Source organism: Paralichthys olivaceus, chromosome 15 (genome assembly GCF_024713975.1).
Source record: "Paralichthys olivaceus isolate ysfri-2021 chromosome 15, ASM2471397v2, whole genome shotgun sequence".
Taxonomy (NCBI): Eukaryota; Metazoa; Chordata; class Actinopteri; order Pleuronectiformes; family Paralichthyidae; genus Paralichthys; species Paralichthys olivaceus.
The window spans coordinates 7,145,047-7,172,869 of NC_091107.1; the positions used below are offsets into that span (position 1 = coordinate 7,145,047).

The window sequence follows — 27,823 nt, forward strand, 5'->3', positions numbered from 1 at the left end:
CCAGATTGGCCTGCCCCTGTGTCTGGACTGTCTCCTCTATAAACTCTGAACAACAGCAGGTTTTTTCTAGTTGTTCTTTATCACCGCTGAAATGTTGATGTGTTGACACGGTGACAATGTGCTGCTTCAAGGTTGGCTGACTTTGTTTTGGGATCATTTTAAAATCTGTTTTTGCTTTAGAAACTCCTTGGCTTGGACCAGCAGTAAAAATCAATGTTAATGGTTATTTATGTCAAAATTTTAAATCAATCAACATAATTTGATTATCATTGCATAATAAAAGTAGCAACAAAACCGGTGTGAACGTATCATCAAAAGATTCTGACAACATCCTCTGCCCTCAACAGGCAGATCGGAGACAACCTGATCGTGCCCGGTGGCGTGAAGACCATCGAGGCCCAGGGCAAGATGGTGATCCCGGGTGGCATTGACATCCACACCCACTTCCAGATGCCGTACCGCGGAACCACAACCGTGGATGACTTCGCTCAGGGATCGAAGGCCGCTCTTGCTGGGGGCACGACCATGATCGGTGAGGTTCTGCAGTGAAGGGGCATCCACACACACAGTTTGAGTCACCAGAGGGGTGGGTGTGGGGGCAGGGAGGGTAGAAAGGGACCCCAACAGAGGAAAAAGGGAATGGGAAGTCTGTGTTTGGGCAGCTCTCCAAAAGAGGAGCATACAAAAGACTAAGTGTAAGGGGGATAGCATTGGGGAGGGGGGAGCATGGAGTGAAACACTAATCTCATAGAATAGAGCACCAGTGTGCACGGTCACGCACGTCTGCGTACAGTGTGAGTTTGTGCATGTGCACAGACGCTATCACAGCCAACAGCTGGTATATACCACAGTCACATTAGCAGCATTAACTTCTTTGGAGCTGCCTGCTCCTCTGTTGCTTATCTGCCACTGTGGTTCTGTGCTCGTGCAGACACAGTCAGTAACAGGCGCGCTGCTGTAGTCGGCTCCATTCATGGTCTTCCTCCAGTGCCAGATGATGTTGTGTCTGTGCGATGGTGCACAAAGAAATGAACAAAAACACTGGCTCATATGGTTGCCATGGTAAACAACAATGCTTTGTTTCATGGCTGCCATTCTCCAGCTCTATCCTATTAACATGCAATGACTAGATAAGAGGATCGGGTCGTCTTTAATGAGATAAAGAAGCCAGTCAGGTGGTGAAGCAGCAGGAGGCTCTACTGTATTACAGCTGAGTAAGATGGAGCCGGATATTCCGTGCACTGTGATACTGTTGTGCATGTGGAGGTTTTACTTTGTGCACGAATCATTTTGAAAGCTGACTTGACTGAAGATTGATCTGACAAACATGCACCAGTGCAAACGTTTATTTTTAACGTTTGCCTCTTAACATGGCAGGATTTTTTTCAAGATCCATAAATTATTGTTTGGAAAATGCCCAAGCTCACAATGATAAAGAAAGATCTGCCCCCTGATCCGGATCCGCACCAAAATGAAATGGGTTCATCCTTCGGTCATGCTGCACCATTCCACAAAATGTCATGGAAATCACTTGAGTTGTTTTGGTGTAATCCTGCTAACATCCTGTGAACTATCAAGCAAACAAACGCAGATGAAAACATAAAGTCCTTGGCGGAGGTCTTAAATTCACGTCAGAACCTTTTTCGAGAGCAAGGTTTGCTTTTGTGGGACGATTCTAACTGAAATTTCAGCTTAATGCTTCTGGAAATGTTATGTTTGAACACTTCAGTTAGAGGACGCACAATATCCTGTAACACAAGAACTTTCATACGTTGTGAGCAATTCCCGTCACCAAAGCACCTTTACTGCGCTGCTGGTCCCCTTTGTTGTCAATCTGCAATCTATAAAAATGACTATGGTTATGACACAGTTTACAAACTCCATAAAAACATCCATGATTGAAGTGTCCCCAGATAGTTCAAGGACACACACTGAGACAAAGATGTTCAAAATGTAATGTGACATCTGACACTGTCGGTCGCTGCAGGCTGAGCTCTGCAGGAACTCAGACGGACAGCTTGTTATGCAAGATCAACAATAGAGGGAGAGAGTGCGGGAGCACGAGCAGACAAATCCTGACATCACCTTGTCTTCATCTTCCTATGTGTGACTATTCTGACCCCCCCTCCTAATTTCTGTCGCCTCTCTGTCCGTCAATTCCTTTCACGTCACCTGCCGTCTCCCCTCTTTGTTCCCCTCTCCTAAAAACCCTTCACATGCCCTTGTCCTCCCTCCTCCAGTGGATCACGTGGTCCCGGAGCCCGGCAGCAGCCTGATGGAGGCCTACGACCTGTGGAGGCAGTGGGCCGACGAGAAGGCCTGCTGCGACTACTCCCTCCATGTGGACGTCACCCACTGGAACGACAGCGTGAAGCAGGAGTTAGACAACCTCATCAAGGAGAAAGGTAGGCTGTGGTGGTGGATTGTGTTTAGATTTACAAGTTCCAATTATACGTCTGATTTTATTCAGTAAAACTAATCCTTCCCTTTTATTATTGATTCCCAAAATGTGTACAGGTGTGAACTCGTTCCAGGTCTACATGGCTTACAAGGACTACTACCAGATGACCAACAGCGAGGTACACTTTAACATTTTGTTTGCCAACATGCACAAACAGAGAAGGTATGGTACAGTGAGTGTGTGGCTGCAAAGTCAACATAGATTATCTTGGTTTCACTTGAGTTTATTATCTAACAAAATCAATACAATGAATCCTGACTGACTGGCTGTGAAACTGGATGGCCGTATTGCATGAGGGTCATAAAGCATTAAAACATGGCAACAGTTTGGCTCCAAGTCCAAAAAAAGAGAGTAAACTATGAGCCACAGTTGGAAATCACCATAAAACACCATTCTGAATTGAATTATAGTTCCAGCTAAGCATGAATCTTTTTCCTTTCTCTCTTGAAACGTCCTCATGAAACCTAAAGCAGATGATGTATTGTGAGTACGTACTGTAACTCTGTGTGGTGCTTGTAAAACACAGAGTGTACGTCCAGACGCTGTGAGGCGGGTTTCTTCATGTTTCTCATGCAGCTGTGGCTAATTCCGTTGGTCAGAGGAGCCCATGAGGCAACTGAAATAGCTTTAAAAAAAACTGATGTCATGCAGCACAACAACAACTGCAGCTCATCCCACGTGACTTTAACCGTCTCTGGAGACCACACACGATAATTGCAGCGTGTTGCGGTGGACAGACATCATGTTAATTATCTTGTTCCTGCGTTTAAAAGAAGGAGTGTCTCATTCTTGTGTAAACATTTGGGCCGGATTATAAATGTTAACTTTAATTTCGCTGTTCCTGTGTTTCTCCACCAGCTCTATGAGGTCTTCACCTTCTTGGCGGAGAGGGGCGGCATCGCTCAGGTCCATGCGGAAAATGGCGAGATCATTGCTGAGGTAGCCAACGGATACGCCTCTTAAACATGTCTCTTCCTTTTCCTCCTCCTCTCTCCACTGCCTCGTTTTCTTTAATCACTTGTCTCGGGTCCAAATCTGCGATATGTTTTGCTTTAGTGTGATTTATTTCAGTTTATTTCATGTCAGTCCACCTGTCTAGCCCCGACCTTATCGCAGCACATCTCTCCAGCAGCAGACTAAACACAACCTCGCTGGTGAGGGGGAGAATGTGTTTTGTGTCGGACAGTAATGTGTGGGTGTAGTTTATACAAGGCTGCACTGTATTGTGGACAAATGAAAGTGAATTAGCCTGAAAAGTTGGTGGATTGAGAGGGTTGGTGTTAGTCAGAGCTCCAGAGCATGTCTGGATTCTGTCACTGTGTGTGTGTGTGTGTGTGTGTGTGTGTTGGATCAGATTCTTTTCAAAGCCCAGCTGTCTTCTCCAGCCTTGGAGACCGCAGTCTGATTTCCATCAGGTTTAAGATCAAAAATGTCTAAACCCGTAGGTGATGTTCTGACCCGATTTAGCGCCTGAGATAGAGGGGCCTTTGTTTAGACCTGAGTGTGATACAGAGGACATGTTGTAACCAAGTGACAATAACAAAGAGTACCCACTTCTTTGTATTGTCTTTCACACATTTATTTTGTATTCAGCACGTCTCCTACTGAGGTTTGTTGGACGTGTACGCGACCACTCATAGTTGTAAAAGTTTCAACAACCGTCGCTAGAGGCAGACACATTTTCCTTCTTGCCATAAATTAATACATTATTCATATTTTTTGAACCTGTATCCAGTCAACTCAAACTTTCACATCAGTGAAAGAATTTCTGTGAGTGATATTGTGTCTTTAATGTCTTTGGACCACAGATTTGTCCAAGGTTTGGCTTCTGGCATGCACAGGTCTAACCACTCAGTGGAAGTAGTAAAAGAAGAACAACGTCATCCTCTATCCAGTCTTGTATAAAGTGCATTTGTTGATTTACTTGATATATTTGTCCGCTTTATGAGAATAAAACCTATAACTTTCCTTAATTGCGCAAAACAAAGTTTTTTGAGGGAAGTACGTTATACTAAAGCTAAGTGTCTCTATAGGGCTCACCTGTGCATTTACTGTCACAAATATTTACAGCCAGAATGTTTGGCCTGATCCACAAAACTGCTGTTAATATCCACCACACAACCAGAGAGATGCAGAAACAATAGGATTTTAGAGTGGGAACAAAAGTAGACAGATCAGCCTGAGCATTCAAACCACTGAAAAAAGCAAAGAGCTCACTTTTTTTTAATGTTTATTCAACAGGAGCAGGCTCGCATGCTGCAGATGGGTATCACTGGACCAGAGGGACATGTGCTGAGCAGGCCGGAAGAGGTACAACACACACACACACTGCATATACTGATACAGTGAATACATTAAATGACTTAAAGCATACAGTCAATAAGAGTTTAAACACATCTTTTGGATAAATAGCCTTCGTTTCCATTATAATATTGTGTATTTTGATGCGTTTTAACACATTGGTTGTTTATACAAATATAAATGTGCTTCCCTTTGGCTACAACTCTTTCAAATGATCTGAACTATCTCAGACTTTTCATACGCACATTTTTCTTGTTACAAACATTTGGTTTCAGGCATGTTTCGAAACACAGTTCCCGCAACTGTTGCCGCAAATTTTCCTTCAACAAAAAGTAAAATGAAAGCCGTGCGCTCCTGTCAGCGACTTGTCTGCCTTTGTCTCGACTGGCATTTTCCACTCGGTGTTGCAGCAGGGTGATGTTGTCCCACCAGTATCGTCGTGTCACGAACTTCGGTGCAGTCTTAAGAATCAAAAGCTTGGAGACATCATTTGATTGAGCAAACGCAAAGTTCGATTGGTGTTTTTATCAATGTCCAGTGCATCAGTGTGTTTACCTACAACTGCAAAAGACTTGACAAATATGGAGTCATAAATTCCACCACTGTGCTCATCCGGGCGGAAAGTTATTCAGATTACACAACATTGTAAATATTTTTCTATGTTAAGCTATAGTGGAGTGATGTCATCTTGAGAAGAGATTGAAGTCCCCTCCCTTCATTTCGGTAGCCAGCGTGTTGGAGCATGTGGGTACATGCATGTTAGTGCATGTCAATCCGTCCTGCTTCAATCAGAAACAGAACAAAACAGGTCACCCGGGTGGAAACGACAAGTTTTGCCCCTTTTCCTTTGTGAGTCTCAGAGCGCTGGACTTTTACTATCGCAGGTTATTACAGGAAAGAGTGTGTGTGCAGTACTTAGTCATAATATTATCCCAATAAGTTAATAAAATATTAGATGAAGGCCAGTAGTCTCTCTCTCTTTAACCACCTAAACCTTATGATGTTAAAATTATATGCTTTCACCCATAGTTTGGGATAAAAATGAAATTTTCAAATTACATGGCTTCAACATAATTTCTGGTGGTTGAGCTATTTTAAATTTATTCAAGAATGCATCTATGGGAAACACATTTTATATCCAACCACGTTGTCCCGTCCCTTCTGTAGCTGGAGGCAGAGGCGGTGTTCCGCGCCATCACCATCGCCAGCCAGACCAACTGTCCTCTCTACGTGACCCGGGTCATGAGCAAGAGCGCCGCTGACATCATCTCACAGGCCCGCAAAAAAGGTAAAGATTATCATTATTTATTATATCCAGTGAGCAGTTAATTCATGAAAAAAATCAAGTTCTGGTCTGAAATATCACTGCCTACATACGCAGTGATATGTTTTATGATATTAAACCTTGGGTACATATGTTTTTTTCCCTGATATTTACAGAAAAGTAGTAAATGACTGAATAAGAGCATCACCAACAGCAGATTTAACATTTAATCCTGGACAGATACGATTTTATAAGTTGTTCCATTTCTGTACCAGCCACTTTCTTTGGTTGAGATTGCAGTGCTGTAGTACATAGCATATCAAAGAAGAGAGGTATTACAGTGATGACTATCTTTGTACTCCAAAAAGTCAATACACTTGTTTGTCACGACAAAAAAATAAAGTGGATTCCATCTTAACATATTGTTTTCATGTATTTCTACTTACAAATTAGTGCAAATCTACTACTTGGTCTGGGAGGAAACTACATCAGATCTGAACTGTAGGAATTCAAACTTTTATGCCCATCATATTTTGACATAATTCACCTCAGCTCATATGTCTGATAATATGTCAATGTCTCCCTTGATGTACCGATGTGGACAGTTTGCAAACGTCCACAGCTCTTGAATCTGCCTGACGGATGCTTCTCTATTCTCAGATGTATAGTCAGCTTAGTCAGTGTTTTCTGTGATTCAGCTGTCACACAGGGTGCTTCCTCACAGTCCCAGTGAAGAGCACAGGTGAAACAAGAGGCCCCTCTCGCCCTGATGAATTGGGGAAATGTATAGTTTTCGAGAAGTCCAGGAAAAAGTTTGAAATTTAAGAGTGCTGACGTACAAAGGACTTTTCCGTGATTTAATATCCACCCATCAGGTGCCTTTAGGGGCTTTTACACCTTTGTTTGGATCGTGGAACATTGAGGTGTGAGAGAGAACATGTAGAAGTGTTAGTGACATCAATCAAACGCTGCTTCGTTGTGCAAGGAAATACAGGCTCAGCTCCAAACGAGCCAAAGTGAAATTTGCACATTACCAAGGGTGATGTTTGGCTTTGCGCAGATTAGGCAGAGTTCCTCACCTGCAAACACTCAGCTGAATTACCAAAGCTTTCAACAAGATTAAACTGCCGACAAATGAATCAGCGTCGATGCGACTCGTGATTTCAAAGGTGCCAAGAATCTCTAAAACGAATCAATTTGATTCACTCAACATTTGATACATATGCAGATTTTTGACATTATTTCTTTTTCCAGGAAATGTTGTGTTTGGGGAGCCAATCACAGCCAGCCTGGGAACTGACGGGACGCATTACTGGAGCAAGAACTGGGCCAAGGCAGCTTCTTTTGTAACGTCCCCCCCTCTCAGCCCCGATCCCACCACTCCAGACTATCTGAACACACTGCTGTCCAGGTACGTTTTACAACCCCCAGTAATGCTGCTCATCTTCTGATTGATTGTTGTATCAGATGATATTTACTATATGTAGTACTTTATATGTTTGCATGTTGTGCAAAGACAACATTACAAAAGTGAAAGCAGAAACTACGGTGCATGTGGTAACTGCAACTGCCTCACATGTTGATTCCTATCCACAGTACATACTGTTTACAATGTGAACTACACCTGTGTCTCAATCTGAAAATAATGAAAACTATCAGTCATGTTTCGGGCCCTCATATATGAAGGTGTGCAATGTGGTGCAGATAAAAATACAGATCTCTTGAATTTAAATGTTGGGATTAGTTCTCTATAATGAAACATATGTTTATATGTTCTGCTGCCTGTACATACAGAGGTCACGTGTGACAGAAGAATTAGAAAATACTTTACTTTAATAAGAAAAAAACGGACGCTATGATAACTAAGCAGTTGCTACACAATGGGCGGACTGTTAAGTGAGTAGTTTGGAAACAGGAAACATTGGTAACAGTTTGTGCTGGAAGGATAAACTCTGGCACCAGGCGTGCGTTTCAATTATTCCCAGTCCTTGTGCTGTGTTGCTGTGCCTCCAGTAAACAAACATCACCGTTTGCGCACTAATTTGTGCCTCACTTGTGTGATTTCAAAGTAACTCTGTGTGTTGTCTGTTTCTCTTCGTCTGCCAGCGGTGACCTGAGTGTGACTGGCAGCGCTCACTGTACGTTCAGCGTGGCCCAGAAGGCCATCGGCAAGGATGACTTCACTCAGATCCCAGAGGGTGTCAACGGAGTGGAGGAGCGAATGACCCTCATCTGGGATAAAGCTGTGGTGAGGAGAGCACTCAGAGGCTTTTTTTCCTCTTTCTCTAAGTTTTAAAAACACTGGAAGAAAAGAAGAACAAAAAGCAAACAAACAAGAAGAAGGTCACATCATCTTCCTTGCTTCTCTTTTCCTCTTTAGGCTTTTAGCTGCTGTTGTAAAAATCCACATCTTTTTCATCTCTGCGGTTTATTTGTCTTTAAATAAAGACGCTCTTGTTCTCTCGTCTTTTTACTATGATCCCGTAAGATCAGTATTTTTCCCTCTTCGCTCAGCTATCACTCTCTCTCCCTCCTTCCTCTCTCCTTCCTCTCTTCAGCATTTGGATCCAACACACTGCCGTCTCTTGTTCTCCTTCTTCCCTGTAGTCGTCACTACATTAGTGTACTGCTCACGGACTGGAAGCATGTCGCCTCAGACAGCTGCGGACTGCTGGGCTTTTCAGAAAGTTAAACTAAATCAATTTCCTTTGGGCTGTGCACACACAAAATCTACACTCTCACTGAACTTGGAGTGAATGCCGCCTTTCCAGGGGCTGTTAAGATCTGCTTTTTAAATTTTGCACAGATCCAGGGTATATCCCCATGGATCCATGAGAATGTTATGAATCTGACTTTTTCTCAATTGTTTTTGAATTTAAGTTATGGCAAGAGAATCCAGCTACTGCTACATATCATATATTCATGCTAGAATGGCATTCAGAGAGCGCATACCTCCGCCAAGGCCTCTTAACTTCAGATATTCTGCATCACAGTACACACACTCTCGGTATTTGTACACTAAACATTCTGGCTTTTTTTCATCCAGATCTCTTTGCTATTTCTTGAGAAATTCACAGAAATGTTGAAAAACGCCCTATTTCTTAATGATGAAGAAAATGAAAAACATTCCTTGATCAGGATCTGTTTCAACATCTAATGGGTTTTTCCCTGAAGTTTCGTAGGAATTCGTCCTATGATTGTCGTTTATTCCTTGTGTATAAAAGCATAACCTCCTTCGTCGTGGTAATAACTGATTCGTCTGTTTAATTTAGAAGTGAAAATTACATGAATGTAAGGTGAAAGAGTTGCTGCATTTCTTTTTTTTAAATAATACATTCTTTTCCATCCAGACTACGGGTAAGATGGATGAGAACATGTTTGTGGCAGTGACCAGCACCAACGCAGCTAAGATCCTCAACCTGTACCCCCGGAAGGGTCGGATCGCCGTGGGCTCTGACGCCGACCTGGTCATCTGGGACACGGACTCCATCCGCACCATCACTGCCAAGACACACAACTCGGTAAGTACAGCATGCGCAGTTCAGAGTTTGTCTTGGGATTTGTTTCAGTCAAAGTACACCTCTCAGTTTAGCACTACTTCTGTCCTCCTCCTCTTCTTTCACACTTGGAAGTAATTTTACCAAACATTGACGTTCAAATTAGTGAAACTGTAGAAAACTGTGGTTTCACACCTTCTCCATCAGTCATTGACGTTTTACTTTTTACGTGAACGATGTTATTGACACAGTAATCCAGATACCGCTGTCAAAGCAGCTTTTTGCACAAATAAAATGTGACTGACTAAATCATGCGAGCAGGAGGAGATTAAATTCTGTTAAAAGAGGTCTGATTTTCAGGGATGGATTAAAGCAGAATATGTGAAAACTGTAACATCTGTGCATAAAAGACAGAGAGAGAGCGAAAGAGAGCGAGAGAGAGAACATTATTTTTGAGCCTTTTCCAAAAAACCTCACTGTTCCTCTCAACGGAAATTAAGTCTCTGTGGATGTTCACGACTAATCCGACTCACGCTGCACTCGCCACATGACCAGTGTCAAGTTGATCCTCATTAAATACAAAAAAAAAACCTCATGGCAGTAATGATTTGGAAATTATGGATTAATGAAACACGAGTTTATCCAAATATGAGAAAACTCTCTGTCAGTGATGCAAACATTTTCCACAACGCCCTGTACGCTCCGACAAATTAATCGCCAGGGGAATCTATGTGCTGTATAATCAAGAGGTATTTCCTTCCTCTATATCACATTCATTTGCGCTGATCCAAATCCAAAATATTCACATGATTGGAAAAACCATAATGGATTTAAAGAATGTTGTTCACTGCACAGGATTGTGTTACAGTAAATAGAAATATTTCAAATACTTGCGCAGACCCCAGAGATTTGGAACATCTGCACACACTGCCTTTTGGACAACAACTCATTTCATTAGTAGAAAACAGATTTGGGTAGAAGACATTAAAATTCATGCGAAACACGCAATATGAATCTTAAGTGGTAGTGTAGCATAACCAGCAACCCCCTCCTTTGAATTCCACTTTGCTTTTCTCATACATCAAAGCTGGATGACCACTTGATTTCCATATATTCATATTTGGAAAAATCTATTGAGTTGGTTTTATTATAAATAAATGAATCCTCCTGTTTTGTTACTTTATCAATCAGTCAAATGTGTGTTGCATGTGTGTGAAGAGAGACTTAGACGTGCTTGGCCGTGGTCTTGGTGGCCCCTCAACTCTATATGACATTTCTCCCACAAGAGTCTGTGTGTGAGTCAGCAGCTGTGTCTGAGGAGATGGAGGAGAAGAGGATGGGGAACGTCTCTGAAGAGTAGATTTGTAGAGTAGTTTTGTGATAAAGGTGATATTACGTCCAGCAGTAATGTATTTCAACAAACAACAGTATTTAACTCTTTCTGAAATAACACTTAATGATACTTAGTCAGTTGTCATGTGTTCAGAGTTTAAAAAACACAGGAAGCAAAACGAGATGAGAAACGTGAAACTGTGAATTTACACATCTCAGATGTGTTTGGCTTCACACTGTAGGCCTAAGAAGAAAAAAACACAAAAACACACACACGTACATACACTGTAAGTACACATGGCACATGTGAGTAATGAGGTTTCTACCATTACACCGACATTAGAGATTCCTAAACCCACGAGGCAGGAAATTAAGGTTCAAGCGCATCCTGCTTTTACATAAATACGTGAGTGAGTGAAACTTTTCCTAACAATCTGTGCAGTTTGGCCGTATGAATAATAAGGTAAAGTCATTTTTTTACTTCTCCTTGCTTTAAGGCCTAACCCCTGTTAAGTAGGAGAGAAAGAACATTGCTCCCTCTGCATAAGGAGGAGCGGAAACAGAGAACTAATAATATGCCTTTTCCAAATGTGGAGTACATCCACTGAGGATCCGTGGCTTCTTACTTAATGATGTCACCCTCTCATTTCCTGCTGCTTGTACCTCCAGATAAAATAGCAGAGAGAGAGAGAGAGAGAGAGGGAGGAGAAGACTGGAGCACAGCAGCTCCCAACTCCCATAAATCTACCTTAATGGACGGTCTGATGTGACGCCAAACAGGAGCAGTTTACTCAGGAATGCCTTCTCCTGTTCACTAAATATAACTTAGACTGTGCTGTGTCTTAGTTCGTTATCAGTGGATCCACATCTGGTCTGCAGAGCTTGTTATGCTTAATATAAATGCATGCATGCACATAAGGATATTCTGACACAGACACAAAAAACAGGCAGCAATGCACTTTTTTTCAAAACACTCGGCTCAGGCATGACATCATGTTTGGCTCGCGCTGACTCGTAGTCATGTCCTGTTCTGGCCTGGATTTGGATGGCAGCAGAAAACAGGGCCGTGTGCAGAGGAAATAAGCAACAATGGAAAGATGGGAGGGGACAGCGAAAGGTTAAAGAAACAATGCAAGAATGCGTGAGGAAGAGAAAGACGGGATGGAAAACAGACAGCAAGAGGGATGAGTGAAACAACTGGAGAGAGCAGAGGGAGGAGAGGGAGAGAACAAGGGAGAGAAGGACAGTGAGTGAGAGGCAGGTGTTGCTATGTCAATAAGAAACAAGGTGATGAGTGATGAATGGAGCCAAACTTTGTTTCCTCAGGGGGGTTAATCTGTGGAATTTAACTTCCTTTTCAAACCCTGATCTGTGAAATTGAGCATTTTATCATATGACCACATGACAGATAATCTCACTCTGTTGATTCTCATTCTTGTCATTTGTTTAACTTGTGCTTCAGTGTTGAACTGATAAACATGTTCTCATCTCAGAGCCCTGCAACCGCAACCGCTTGTGTTCCGACGTGAAAACCTTTAAAATGTGTTTACTGTATACATATTTTTATATTTATACATCCTATATATATCATAAATCATTTACAATGAAACATTTTTTGTGTTTTTTCATGGCGTTAATAATTCTATATTTTATATTTGTACTCTAGGCTGCTGAGTACAATGTCTTTGAGGGCATGGAGCTGCGTGGAGCCCCACTAGTGGTGATCTGCCAGGGGAAGATTGTTCTGGAAGATGGGAACCTGCATGTCACCTCTGGCGTCGGCCGCTTCATCCCCTGCGCTGCCTTCCCTGACTTTGCCTACAAGCGAGTTAAGGCCAGGAAGCAGGTAAATCCAGTTTTACTGCTTTCACGTCTGCAAACAAAACTCTGAAACCTTAGATTAACCTTAAACTACTCCTGACGCCTGTGCCAACAGAGCATGATGATGCACACTACGTATAGAAGGTGCATATAATTTGAACTGTGCAGTTAACTGCTTCGACTGATAGATGAGATTGGAAAAACCCTATATCTACCATTTACCCTCAGAAGAAATAGAGTCAGTAGGAGAAGTTAGAAGCTGAGTTTTTGGATTTTGAGTAACTCTGGGAGTTTGGGCTGTGATACAAACTACAATGATGTTTCAAAGTGGGTGGGAAAGATGGTGTCAGTAAAATGTAATGTGGGGGAGATACAGTCTGACATCAGCCTCCTGAGTTTAGCCACAGGCTGACGGCTGCAGATTTCCTCCGTAATGTAAAAGGACCATGCAGTGAGGGTGGTCGAGGCTTTGTCATCATGGGTTTTCGAATTTGGATAACTTTCCAAAGAGAGCGACCGCACACAGTAAAAGAGTTACCAAAGTCCACAGTTAAAATGAGCCTAAAGGTTGTTTAGGCAGGTTGCCCTTGTTATAGGAAAGGCAACAAGGTAGACGAGTCTTTCCCGTAACCGAAACATCACGGTAACAGCAACAGCCAATAATATAGAAATAATATTTAAATTGTAATTATAGTTTTTTACCATTCACACACATACACTAGTCTTAGCTAAATATAAAACCAGAACTTGGTTAGCTTAGCTTAGCATAACGACTGGAAACTGGGAGAAAGAGCAGAATCTGTCAAAAAGTAATATGATTGCTAAAGGTAAGAAATCATTGTTCTGGATCTTGTTTGTTTAGAGTTTAGTGTTGAACTGTCTGTTGCTTCATCACAGTGAAGACTAGAAGTTCCTGCTGCTTTCAAATTTAGTGTTCAGACATGAGAAAGACAGACAAAGTGTCTTTTCCAAAGCAAACGGGAGACGACAGTAACAACATGTGAGGAGGAATAACACTGTAAATGTGACATGTACTGTTTTACAAATTACAAACGTAGTATCAGACTGTAACAAATCTAGGTTTAAGTACAGCTGGATGGAATAAATTACATGGCTCTCACAGTAATATTCCTGCAAACCACAAGCAGAGCAGTTGAGCCATTGTTCAATTACTTAACTGGAAACAACAGTCGTAGGTCCTCTAGGGTAATCAGAGTTTATCACAAATATAAGTTTAATCATTTCATTAAAACCAGTGAAATCTCCTCTTTTAACAGTTTAGTCATTTGCAGCCGGCCGCTGATGAGAAAATGGAGCCGTAAGAGCAGTGTGCTGTTTATCTTGGTAGCAGTCACTGTTTTGCACATTCACAGATGTCTCTTTTTAACTCTTCACTTGCTCCAGTCTGTAAAAGAGTTTCCTGTGTTTGTATTTCTGTGTGTCTGTTGTGTTGTGTAAATCTGGAACTGGTTCCCGGCAGGAAAAAAAGGCTTCTCTGAAAAATGCATACATCATTCCGACACAAACAACCATTTAATGCTAAACAGGTGTGGGGGTCGGTTGCATTCAGTGTTTTGTAATGCCAAACGCCATAATGTCATTTCTTTCTTCCTCCTCTCTCTCCACCGTCATCATGTCTCTTCTTCTGGTTTGTCCTGCAGCTGGCGGTCCTGAGGGCAGTGCCCAGGGGAATGTACGATGGCCCGGTGTCTGAATTCTCCATGTCCCGCGGAGGTACCCCCTCTGCCTCGGCGCGCACCTCTCCCACCAAACAGCCCGTCAGAAACCTGCACCACCAATCTGGATTTAGTCTAGCAGGTAACCCTGCACCCTGCGGTGAGCCCAGCTTCTTAATATGACCCCCACCACTTGAACACGCAGTCCTTCCTCATCTGTCGTTGGTTTGAATGGAATAATGCATTCAGCTCCTGTCGAGCTGTGGTTTTCAGAAGCTTAAAAAAACTTCAAGCAACAATTTATCAGTCACTATAAATGATAAGGGAAAAAACCTCTGTCAAATAAAGGTTAGCATTGTTTACCCTTCAAAAATCAGACTTAGTTGCACTCCATGTTTTTCCCCTGGTCATCCCCCATCCCCCAGACGGGCCCGCTCCCTTCATTTGAGAACCACTGCTGTAGAGAAACTTAATAATCTTTCATTATCCTGTCTCAAATGTTATGATGTGCACAGAATGGCATGCATCTGTCTGCAGTGCGTCACGCTCCTGAGTAAAAAGTGGTTGGGTTTACATGACGATTTGTCAGTTTATGCATGTCATTAACTTGGCCAACTTTGGCTTCTTCTGGATTTAATGAGGCTCTAAGCTGACAACATTAAGTCAAATTTATATTCAGGCAGTTACAGTTGGCTTATCTCCTGTTTTTGCTTCATCGCGGTTTAACGTGACGTCAACATTACTCTTAAATTAAAACCGCACAAAGCGTACGTTGATTGTACATACACATTCAAGTGGAGTGTGCGTTTGTGTGACTCTGTGCTGTGCACAAGACAAAGAGGGATACTATCGCCCTGCTTTCTTTTGTGTATTTTAGAATACTTTTTAATTTGTATTTTGCATGCAATCTTTCTAACTCTGATCAGTGACTCATCTCCTAAGAATGCCTCTGAAATCCTTTTCTTCTCCTGAATCACTCGTAAAATATCTCACACTTCTCAGATAAACCGCTGCAGGCTCGTTGGGACTCTAACCACAGCCTCCTTCACATGTTCAACCAGAGTAGGAAATGAAGTTTTCCCCACAGATGCACTCATTGTAATTCACACGGGAAGTGAGTGTTGGCTCGAGGCCCTAAAATGCACAGCGTACCAGATTTCAGACCAGCCACTTGGACACGGTCTGCTAAGAAGGCCTATTTAATTTGAGAGGTCACAACACCACGTATTCACATCCAACATCTGCTCCGTCCTGCCGAGCCGCTGAGCGACAGTTTGATTTTGCCCGTTTGTGAGGTCAGCACTGGATTAGCTGAGATTTAGAAAACAAAAGTGAGAAATTGTTCTTGTCAGGCTACCAAATGTACACACGAGTTACTCACGAAGCAGATAAGTCAGTGTTTCCACAGTTTTATAATCAAACACAGCGACTGTAGCTATTAGCTCATCCTTCCGTCCTCCCCCGGCGGACTAAATGTGTCCATGTGCAACCTTGTGTAACCTGGAGAGACTGCAGCTGTATCCAGCATGATCCTGGAAGTCTCTGTCGAATACATTTAATGGTTGATAACTCATTTGGAGGGGAAAGTCCACAGAATGGTGTTTTGTCCTTTGGCTGTATATGCAACCTATGTTTACAAGCGTGGCTGATGTGTGATACCTCACCGATATAAAAGGAAGGTGACCTCCTCTGGAAAGAATTTCAAGCACAGAATTGACTGTAAAGGGGAGTAAGGCTCCTGGTTTTTCCCAGGAGTTGTAATTGTAAGGCGTGAGTGTGCGTGTGTGCGTGCTTCTCAGACTGAGTCAGTCTCATATCTATTTTAGTTTTTTTTTCCAGGGCCACCACCTGCAGAGTTGATTTACTTGTCTAGAGCAGAGATGTGAAGGACTGTTTGAAGTGTATCACAGCCTGACATCATTCGACTTTCCATTTATACACTCACTGATAATTGGTTGCAGCAGATACGCTGGCTCATCATTTGGAAACAACAATTCTCAATGTCAGACTGTAGATTCTTTTGTCAGTGTTTCAGCAGCATAAAAACTACAAATCAAACAATTATAATGTGTCTTGAAAAAACCTCCACAGCTTGGGAAGTAATAATATGAGCATGTGACAGCAATGTTTTGTGCGACTGTGGCACAAAAGTTGTTTTGTGTAGAGTCAGTCTGAAAGAATTGACAAATGGTACCAGCACCAGTTTCCAGGGGAGAGCACAAGGAGATAATAGCATCATCAGTAACTCTATAGTCCCACAGGTCTCATTTGTGATTTATTAAATGAGTTTGTGGCCATTTCTGTAGCAAATGTCCCTCCTCTGTCACGGGAAGACTTTGCGTAACCAGACACAACCTTAGTGCATCTTTGTCGAGTCCCATTTTAGTAACACTACAAATACATAAATCGAAAGAGAACATTTTATCAACTGCACTACAAAGTTGAGCATTTAGTACTGTATGGTTATTCCCAAATCTTGGGCAATAAAACAATATCAATAATTAAACACAGTGAGGAGATATAACACATAATTCATTCAGGAGCAAATATCAGTCTTTGAACTTAAAATAAATGATAAGGTGACAGTTATCTTGATCACGTCTGTATCAATATCGACACATTTTCATCTTGATATCATTTTTGGCCTAATCCCTCAGATCATGGATCACTTTCCCTCTCATGATAATCACTTCTTAACAGGATTTTATTGCAGCATGTTTATGAATGTTTGCAGTATATTTTTGCTTGTAACTTCAGTTTATTATCTTTCACTGATTTCTTTTAAACTCACTTTTCTGTTTTGTAGCATTTACATTTTAAATCCAGAAGCTACAGTTTTTTTTTTTACAGTTTTCATTTCTCCGCGGACGAACACGAGTTCGTGCTCTCCTCCCCTCCTTCTTCGTTAAGTGTCCTTTCCTCTGTTTCTCTCATAACTTATGTTAATTTCCTTTCCTTTTCTCTCTGTCCTAGGTCCCCCCACCCCAGACGACATCCCCATCAGGCCTGCAGGCCGGCGTATTGTAGTGCCCCCTGGTGGTCGTTCCAACATCACATCTCTCAGTTAAACGGCAGGAAGACGAGGGGATGCATCCAGAAAACGGCAGCAGCCAGTGCAGGATGGAGGGAGGAGGAGATGCAGAGGACCACGATTAGTTAAAAAGTTAAAAGAGCGAAACACTGAATCCTCATGCCTTACCTGTCATAATGCTACCTGGCTCAGATGAGAACAGTATCTCTTTTCCTGGGGAATTTGGCCTGGAATCGTTACTACCAAAGCACAATACACATAAACCAACCTCACGTCATTTCTTCTTATTAGAGAGTACACGACCTATACAGTGAAAACATGTCAATTCAGTGCTTTGGTAATTTGGAATTTAAACCAGTACAACTACATAACAATCACATTCAACCAAGACTCACTGTTCTCGAAGGAAAATAGATACCGCTTTTCTCAGAATGATGCTATGGTTCTTTCATCCTGTTTGGCTTTCAATGTCACCCCCTTTTTCATTCGCCCGCTTTCTCCATAGTGAGCGAAACATAACACTAGATCCCACATTAGTCACGTATTATCACGCAGTACCGTTGGTTAGCTCTAGGTGGCATTGTATAAACACTAGATGTGATGTAGCTTTGTGACAATGTTTTTGCAGCCAGTTTGGGTTTAATGGACCAAGTCAAAAATGGCGTTTATTAAAATCCTAGAGCAGGAGCGCCGTGGGACATGGAGCTGCATGGGCCACATGAACATGGGCGACCTGATCCATGATCCTTCCGCCCCCCCTCCTCTGAGATGCTTGATAACAACCACCCCCCCCCTTGATGTTTTGATTACATGATTTTAAGGCAAAAGTCAGGAAGGGATTTACTTTTCCTCATCCCCCATTTCTTGCACCCCGTCATGGCTGTTTGAATAACAACATTGTGAGAATCCGTCCTTTGCATTTGCTTCTAGCTTATTGCCTGCTTCTGTCATCCTGAAATCATCTCCAGAAAAACAACAGAGGGAACAAAAGATTAAAAGAAAAAGAAAAAGAAAACCTGAACAACAAGTACGAATAAACTCAACCAAATTAAAGGCAACTACTTAAATAAACCAGATGCAATGAAATGATGAAGTATCAGAAACCTGCTTTCAGTTAACTGCACTTCCCCTCTGGCTTTTCTTTTTCATTCCAAACTGGGCTCTCGTTACACGACAAGAGACACACCATCGTTCCCTTGTCACCCCAGCGTATAGCCCTGTAATGTATTCCTGACCAATACAAATTCAACATCAGCCTGAATATGACCTGAAACACTCTGGATGTGATGGTGTCAGGGTGGGGGGGGGCCTCAGAGCTCTGTTTTTGTGTCTCTGCTGTTTTCTGACAAGGCAGAGGATTGTAGTGCAGTAAGGAAAACATGTATTTTTGGGAGGGAGGGAAGGTGATTTTTATTCGGCAGTAGTGTGGCGGACCGATGCAGGCACCAGTGGTGGTTTGTGAGTATTTATGTTAGTTTGACAACCTTATTGTTTTTATGTTGGTTCTTTTTTTTTTTTTTTACTGTTGTATCAAAACCCAGAGATGGCAGGTCAAAATAAGGTGTGTTGTGGATGGTATGATTTGTTTCCTGAATAAACATGAGTTGCAACTGACTGAGACCTATTTTATTGTGTTATTACTCAACTGCAGATCAAGAGACATGCACCAAAGGTTGGCTTTAAGGTAGAGATTCATACGAACAGTCTCTAAATGAATCAAATTGTTCTCTATATGGACAGAACCACAGGCAACATTTTATCAAAAGTAGAAGAAGGACTGTTTTTACAATATTTTGTAGGATGATCATCACAGATGGCCTGTTTCACTGATTAACTGCATAAAATTTAAGAGAAAGGCTGTATCAGATTGAATTTGTGTGATTTTGGTATTATTGACACATGTATGATTGTATTCCTTACACCATGTTAACAGATCTTTAGGTCTATAACTTCTATAAATGTGCATTAAAATGTACATTACATTTCTAATAAATTAGTCAAAAAAAAAAAAGACTTAACAGGAAGATAAATAGTTTGTCTTTCAGGCAAACAAACCTTCCTATGATTATACAATACATGGCTCTGGTGTTGGACGGGGTTTCAAAGCTCAAGAGTAGATTCTGGGCATAATGTTGATTTCTCTTTACCTTAACCTGAATCTAACCTGAATCCTGCGTATTTAATTGAAAGTTGTACAACTGAGTTGTTATGCTATAAGTGAAGCTATTATTAAGTAATATTTCCTTTCTGTGATATGAGTAATCTTTACGACTGTTCCTGTACACTGTCAGACTGAGTATATTTGTCATATGAGGGAATAACATATATAAAACTTGTCATACTGCTGTTAAAAAATATTTTTCATAGTCCATTGCAAAATTAAAGATGTGCTGATGACAAAATCTAATAGATAGACAGCTGAATAAAGCTGAATAATTCACCTTCACTGTGAGGAAGGTCCCATGTGGCAGAGATGCCGATTGTAAAGATGAGTCAGCAAATTCAGTCTTTTATCAAATAAGAAAGATTATATTGTGTGTATCCAGTGTAACATTCACTATATGTGATAAACTTACATTTCCCTGCTTTAGTGATGCCAGGCAGACATGGGGGGGGGGGCTTCGGACACCAGCTTAGACCCAGTTCAAGTGAAGATGAACTGTTGCCACTGATTATTTCAAATCTATTAAAAAAGTGTTATTTTTTCTAAGTTATATTTTTGCACATTTATAAGATAATATGCTAGTATTTATGTGAGGTGATTTCAACATGCTGGAATAATGTTAACATCTTCGTTTAGATGATGAGATATTCCTCGATATAGGTGAAGATAACATTTGATCCTGCAGATATATATTTTTAAAACCATTGGATCATCAAGGTCATTTAGATTCAAATTGAGGAAAACTAAAAATTTCCACTTAAACATGACATGGCAATCCATCTAATGTGACTAAATGTGCTTCCAGTCATCGAACACTAGGGCGCAGCATTATGTTCAGGATAGTGAACAGCAATCAACACCTACACACAAAAAATATCTTATTTCCAAAGTTAATTTAGGGTAAAAATCTTCGAGCATGACTTGCACCATTTCCCATTTTATCCTTTCACTGTTCTTGATAATAATTTAAAAAAGCTTTTATTACCAGTGGCTTTCCTCTTCCCATTTAATTCATAGAGACAAACTCAAAATGAAATACAAGGCATAGTCAGATTGGTTCAGAAAAAAGAAATTCATTATTTAAGGCACACCTTAATAGTTTGCAACTCCATCACATTTAAATACAATGAACACACAGTGAAAACAGAAGGACGACAAAACCTTAGTGAGGGATGAAATTCTCCAATGGGAAATAATTACATTATTATTACAATGGGTTTTTAATTAATTTGTTTTTCCAGAGTCAATTCTTATATGTCTGTGATATTTTATAGCTTCGCCTTTTGGAAGGATCTAATCTGCAAATCAAAAAACATGGCGCTCCTATTACATATGAAAGAAATAAGATAACCATTAACAAATATTATTTTTCTCTGGGTTTACCTATAGTCCATCTGTTTGAACTGACCCACTTTATCTTACAACTTACAAAGGAAACCACCTCTGGATCTGTTCAATCACATCAGTGATGACAATGACAATAACAACAACAACAATAACAACACAAAGGTAAGGTCAAAACGTTGTACCAATTTTAAATAGAAAAGTGCAGACAGTTTGAACTGAATAGATATATATATGTTTAAATATAATAACAAGTATTATAGACTTGAACGAGTTGAGTCATATTAGAGATAGATAAGATCGGGGTCGATTGAATGGCTCAGCCTTAGTAGAAATCACATTTATTTATTGATTGTGAAAAAGCTCAGGTTTTTACTACCTCCACATTCAATTTAAGGAAACCAGCTAGTGCCATATCTCAAGAATAAGGCAACGTACACCTTCAGCACACCTCAGAGGCCGGTGTCTTTAGTTAATCTTACAGTATGAATGAGCGGTATTTCCTTGCCTGGTATTTGTTTCCCTTCATTATTTTCTGAAAAATCAATATTGAGATTTCCCCCCCCCCACTGTTTTCCAGATGGTGTGGAATTTCAGATTACTGTTGAATGCCAACTGCAACTCATTACAGACCCAATGTACAGACTTATCTGGTGGCACACATGTAATTGTGTATCCAACACAAAAAAAAAATGACAAGAACAAATATCAATGCAGACAGTAACTAAAAAGATTAATCTTATCTCGGACTCATCTTTAATCTTCGTCTATAAAAACCATTCCTAAGGGAATAAGTATTTACTCACAGTTTAAGATTTTTTTGTCTCTCTGTGCATCAATGCTACAATTGATGAAGAAGCATGTGCAAAAGCGAGGCTTAGTGCAGAACATATAACATCTACCGTCTAACTTTTCTATTTCTTTGTAGCTTTGTTTGAAGAACCTAGGTGGTCGCCTGCAGATTGAGGCAAAAGTTAATCCAAATTATCAGTCTTTTAAAGGATTTTGACAAAAACAATTTATCACTTCACGCGTGGCCTTAACTACAAAGCTCCATAAAAACTTCCAAGGTCACGAATAGACCTTCAAGATTAAATTCAAAACTTTTGTTTCTGCATTTCAAAATTCTGGATCGGCTGTACAGCAGGTTGAATCATACAGTAGTGAAGAAGATCTGCTTTTGCCTTTATCTGCATCTGATGAAGCTAGTTCCTTGTATCAAATGTTGCAGTCTTTGTTATCTTGACTATCAAAGCTAAGTATAATGACGACCATATGTCTGCTGCTATGATAAAGTAAGCCATTCATGCTCAAGTCTACAGCTCAGCTCATTAACTTCTATGCTGGAGGAATCTGTGGTTGCTGCGATAAAAACAAAGGCCTCGTTTTATCTTATTAACCTCTGAATGTTTGTGGACTCTTGGTGTCCCGCTCAAGTCATGTCGATGTCGGAACACAGCTGTCCAGTCAACTGTTTTGTCTTTTAGAAGCCAACTCAACTCCCTGTGCCGTGCCATTCAATGTAGCACAGGAGGACCATTGTTAAATTTAAATTATTAACCAGAAAATGCCTTGCTGAGACTGAGAGAAGTCTAAGCCGTTGACCATGTCTGCTTTATTTCCTAATGGCAGCTGATGTGGCGTCGTCTCCTTTGTGACCGCCACTTCACTTCAGAACACGACAGGCTGAGCCGACCTCAGAGCACCAGGATGATGTACGGGAGCATGAAATATGAGTGACGCCCAGCAAGAGTCATTCCTCTTGGTGACAGGAAAGTGAAAACCCTGAGGTCACTTTCACTCCTGCAGTTCTGCAGCTCTTCATAATGTGTGAACAGCAATGCACAGGTGCATACATTTGTTTTTGAATAGATGCAATGGTGGTGCAGGAACACTGGTGACCACTTCTGAGTGTCTGTGCTGAATGAACAATGTGGTGTCTTGTGTGCAAATTGCTGATCTACAAGCTGTGGGCAGGTGAAAGTGATAATGGAGTGGGGTCATGAGCTCTATCCTGATAAGTAAGCAGCCGGCTTAACATTGTTATTCTGTCCATCCTCTATCGCCTTGTTCTTGTCACTCGTGGAAAGCTCTGAAGACTCCGTGTCCACCCCGACTTTCTTTGACCTGTTAAATAAAGAGCATCTACTGTTAGTTTTGAACAGATGGAAATCAAATAATATTCCAGACAGTTCATATTTGTTGTTTTCTCCTACAGGTCATAAGGTGAATATTTCCTACAAGCCTTCATGTTGCCATTTTCTTCAGATAGTCACTTCCTGCAAGCTTTTATTTTGCCAGTTCCCCTAGAGATTGAACTGTGTTGTGCAGTAGAGATGAAACAAGTTTGAGCTTCTGAGTCAGACTCTCCAACTATTGGAATAGTTTACGTGTTGATTCAAGAAACAAAAGTAATCATCTAATCTTTAAATACAAACTTAAGACATGTCTCAGAGCAGACCAAACTTATGACCATGTTTCATCATTTCACTTTATCTTATGTGACTTAGTTTACATGCATATCAGTGGCTTTGAATAGTGGTTGTAGAGTTTTGCATAATTATTTTTGAGTCTCCTGGAAACATTTGCATTGTCCTTTCTGCAATATGTAGCACATTTCTGGATTTGCTCATGTCACTTTGCAGCACATGTCATCATATTGAATAAGTTATTTTTTTTAATATGCACTTGTTTTTTTCTATTTGCATGTGTTTTCTTAATTTGCAGTGCGTTGAGCTATCTCGGCCACCGTTGCCAGATGGAAACGAGCTTATGCAGCTTACTCTGGCTCATTTACTGTATTTTGTCTGTTGATTAATGAGCAAAGTCTCTTTAGAGTAAATAAACAAATCCACTTCCTGCGAGCTTTTATTTTGCTGGTGACATTTTGGGACTTTTATTATGGAGCTGTTGTGGTAAAACAGGAAGCAGCGTGTGACAGTGAGTATTCTGATAATGGACGGTGAGTTCGGGTTAAACAGGGTTTGTAAGAAGTTCCTCTACGATACAAAGCTCACATTATGGATCACTGAGCTCCCAGCTGCAACAGGAACAAGGTAACTGTGTGTTTACTGGGATTTCTGTCCATTTCAGCGACATTTGATCTTAATGAACCTGCGAATTAAATGTGTTGTTGTCACAGGATGCTACAGCAGTTAGCTTAAAGGTACCACAGTGCCATGCTAATGCTAGCTAACTCTTGACACAGGATATTTGTGACACAGATGTTTCACCTCACTCTTGTTCATGGACACCCCCACTGTCTGTATGTTAAGTTTCACGTTTTTAACCTTAGAATGTCAGAGGAAGTTAAAGTCAAATGTGGCTGCTCTTTTATTAAGGCACTCATAACTTACTCATATCTTTTTATTTTAATTTTTATTTGAGAGATGACACAGATGTTGCACCTCACACTTGTTTATGATGATCACACTTGTCTGTATGTCAAGTTTCACAAGACTTTAATGTAGAATTTCTGGAAAAATAAAGGTAAATTTGGCAACTTTTTTAATATGGCACTCGTAACTTGCTCGTATTAAATATTATTTTAAAAATAATATGTAAACACAATAATATAATCAATCATTTCGCAATTAGTTCTATAACAATAGCAGTTGTAATGTACAGAATAATCTACAGCGATTGGAGGCTCCTTACTTTTCTCTGTTGAAGACAATGAAGTCTCTTTGGACGTTATCCAGTCGCTGCTGCATCTGACCATTCTGGAGGAGAGACAGCAAATCAAAAATCACTGCTGGCACTGCTTAAAATACAAAACAACAAAATCAGTAGCCAATATTATTCCGGCCACTGAATCTCAATCAGGCACATTAAATCTTCAGAGAGGAAATAAGTGACCCAACTTTAGAGGACTCTTGTGCTCTGATCTCTCCACCTGCACCTTGTTCTTGTACATATGTGGCACACTCCTGCTCCAAACTGAGCTCTGGCTCTGGGAAGCTGCTGACTCCCTGCCCAGAGTTGTCAGTCACACAGTCCAGCACAGCGGCTCGGTACAGGTGCTGTCACAGTGGGGGAGCCATTAAATTAGGGCAGGGATGTTGTAAAAGGACACAACGATGTGTGTGTAGACGTTTGGGTGTTTAGTGGGGAAAAGAAGAGGAAGCAGGTTATTTGGCAAATATCTTTGTTACCTGTGGGTTTATGGTTAAGGGGCCGTGTCACAGCAGGATCGCAAAATAAAAAACTGCAGATTTACATGAACACAGATGGATTGGAAGTACATTAACAGAACTGGGTGAGCTTATGTGTGGGCGCTGCAGGATGATTAAAGGACAAAGAGACTGACACAGAGGACGAATAATGTATCGTCTGTCAAATGTTCTCACTGTGATAGATGTGGTAGGAAAAAAAGTACAAGACAGATGAGACACAAAGTATGATGTAGTGTCTCTCTGATGATATATCCTTAGCTCTAAGGGCATGACAGTACCTGACAATACAAAAATCCAAATGTAATAACCGTTTCCTGCTCTGTGAACAGAACCCCACAAAAAATGACAGTGGTGGCAATGGTCAAATATGTAAAGGGGCTTGAAATTCATGTATAATGCAACAGTGATATTTCTTAAACTGTACAGGTCACTACTTGTTTATCCATCTCTTTTTGTCATCATTAAATTCTTTGAGAAAGACAGTTCAGAGGCTAATTGCTCCAACTGCTGGATTAAACTTTCAATTTAATGAGACAAACCATCAGTGCTCTGCTGGATGAGAGCCCATCTGGGACTAGTCTCCTTGTTTGGGCTCACTGTGTGTGTCTGAACACTGGGCCAACTTTTGTTTTCAATGCAACTGCTAATGTGTACAGCAGTTGGAAGAGAAACTAAGTGACATGTAAGCAATGTATGATCATTTAAATAATAAATAATACCCTAATAATATAAAAAATGCAAGGATGTGAAAGTAACTTCACTTTTTGATCAATGCTGTTGTTATAAATTATATATTTTTTATTGGTTTCCAATTTTCCAAACTGTATTTTTAAAAAGTTTATTGAAACTAAATATGTGACACATCAAACTCTTCTTAAACCGTAATCTCGTACGTATTGTTCATTAGATGTGGGGAATAATGGAAAAAAATAAATTGGTATTCTCAAAGTATAAATTCAATAGTCCGGTCACATATTTTACTTTCAGTCAAGCTTGTCATTTTAAGAAAACACAATGCAGATGCACTTTAACTTCTTGGACTACAGCTGTTTCACTGCTTCTGAAAATACGCATTCAGAACTAAACTGAAAACTCACTTTTAATTAGTAGCATGAGACAGTCTCTTCCAGTGGCCCATTGATTTACATGTCTCTAATCCTAATTTAGTGATTTTTACTTTACCTGCTATAGCGACCGCACATTTTAAAGCCATGTTTGACCTCACTTTGAGCTTGACTGCTGAGTTTTCCTCTTAAAGCGCAATAAAACAGGGCAGCTTGATGTGAGAATAAATAATTTCTCTTCTTACTGCATTTGGCCACTGATTGAATCAAGACTAAAACATGTTCATATACCTTCCCATGACCAAAACACTATGTTTGTAGTGCTGAAACCCTCGTGTGTTCACATCACATGGTTTCAATGCATTTTTTAAATAATCTTGAACTTGAAATTTGTGGCCGATATGCTGAACTTAATAACAAGCAATTACTTGTTTACACATCCAGAACCTACTGCACTTTTTTCTTTATTATGATAGTTTTAATTGCTTCACATCTAAAACTAACTCAAAATACCATTTAAAATGTTCTAACACTAACAGTATCTGGACGTGACAAAACACAAATGATGTGTTCTTGTATAATTTATTGAAATCTTCTACATTGTCTCTGCTCTTGTGTTAGAATTATTACAGTAGGGCTGGACGCAGGACACTGAACGCTATCCAAACACCGGCACAAATGCACAATAACAGTGTTTTCCAGTGTATTTCATACATGCAGGACGCAATTAATGTGAATGGCATCTCTGATTAAAAGAGAGATATGTGTGTGTGAGTGTGTGTGTGAGACAAGAGCATGCCAATTTATTTTGTTCTCACAGCACAACTCCAATTTTCTGCTGTATATTATCAGTGATTTAATTGAGCTAATTCCATGCTGCATTATGAGCCTGGCAGCGACAGGGAGGCAGAAGCACAGAGATAAGAGCGGCTAGAAAAATGGAGAGGGCAGCGGTATAGTGTTTGAGTGGGGAGTGAGAGCGATGTGTAAACAGCAAGAAGGAGTCTGAGGAGAAGGGAGGTGAAAGAAGGCTGGAGAGAACAAGGGAAGAAAGAGGAGTGAAGACAAATATGCAAAAAAATTACAGATTAGCCTTCGGGTAATGAGGAAGAAGTAGGCTGGGACAGCTCTCTTCATTCAATATTGATCTGCTATGCTTCAGAAATGCTGCTCAGAGCATCTCAACACACACACACACACACACACACACACTCACACACACACACTTTGTCTCTTTCTCACACGCACCATCACAAGTGGTCCCACAGGTTTTCTGTAAGTGGATATGCTGAAGGATTGCACCAACACAAACTAATATTGGTCGACGGTAAAGCGAGTACTGTCCCTGACAGACAGACCAGCACACACTGCATAATATGACCACTTGTAATGAATAATAGATAACACTTGAAACAAGTCACTTTTATAAAAAAGGTGAAAAGTTTCAGTTTTACATTGTACAGGAAATATTTGAGTTGATGAAACAGAAATAGAAAATACTTTACTTTTTACCTTTGTCAAGGCAGAAATGTGTCTTTGCTTACTTTTGCAAAAAGTGCGATAAAAGATACTTTAAAAACGCAGATGGTCACATCCAAACAACCATATTTAAAAGAAACGTTTGCATAAAAGAAACTTGCATAAAACACAACACCCAAATTTAATTGATTGATTGGTAAAATGTTGGCATCAT

General features: G+C 40.6%; 2 protein-coding genes across 4 annotated transcripts in view; one reads left to right on the forward strand and one right to left on the reverse strand.

Moving 5' to 3' along the window:
* Positions 1–18,997, forward strand: part of dpysl3 (dihydropyrimidinase like 3) — a 35,724-nt gene extending 16,727 nt beyond the window's left edge. Inside the window, exons 3-14 of one of the 3 annotated variants that reach the window (XM_069539683.1) lie at positions 348–532; positions 2,241–2,405; positions 2,518–2,579; positions 3,320–3,400; positions 4,703–4,771; positions 5,930–6,050; positions 7,281–7,437; positions 8,133–8,274; positions 9,377–9,547; positions 12,522–12,701; positions 14,338–14,512; positions 17,326–18,421. In XM_069539683.1, coding sequence (XP_069395784.1) covers positions 348–532; positions 2,241–2,405; positions 2,518–2,579; positions 3,320–3,400; positions 4,703–4,771; positions 5,930–6,050; positions 7,281–7,437; positions 8,133–8,274; positions 9,377–9,547; positions 12,522–12,701; positions 14,338–14,512; positions 17,326–17,420 — 1,603 coding nt within the window. In that variant the 3' untranslated portion in view covers positions 17,421–18,421. Of the gene's footprint in view, positions 1–347; positions 533–2,240; positions 2,406–2,517; positions 2,580–3,319; positions 3,401–4,702; positions 4,772–5,929; positions 6,051–7,280; positions 7,438–8,132; positions 8,275–9,376; positions 9,548–12,521; positions 12,702–14,337; positions 14,513–17,325 lie in introns of all 3 variants that reach the window. The other 2 variants (XM_069539684.1, XM_020097291.2) reach the window with 2 other exon arrangements.
* Positions 18,998–22,683: 3,686 nt separating this feature from the next.
* stk32a (serine/threonine kinase 32A) overlaps positions 22,684–27,823 on the reverse strand; it is a 48,562-nt gene continuing 43,422 nt past the window's right edge. Inside the window, exons 11-12 of the mRNA XM_020097042.2 lie at positions 24,549–24,613; positions 22,684–23,018 (exon numbers count right to left, since the gene is read on the reverse strand). Of these exons, the coding sequence (XP_019952601.1) occupies positions 22,901–23,018; positions 24,549–24,613 (183 nt within the window). The 3' untranslated portion in view covers positions 22,684–22,900. The remainder of the gene's footprint in view (positions 23,019–24,548; positions 24,614–27,823) is intronic.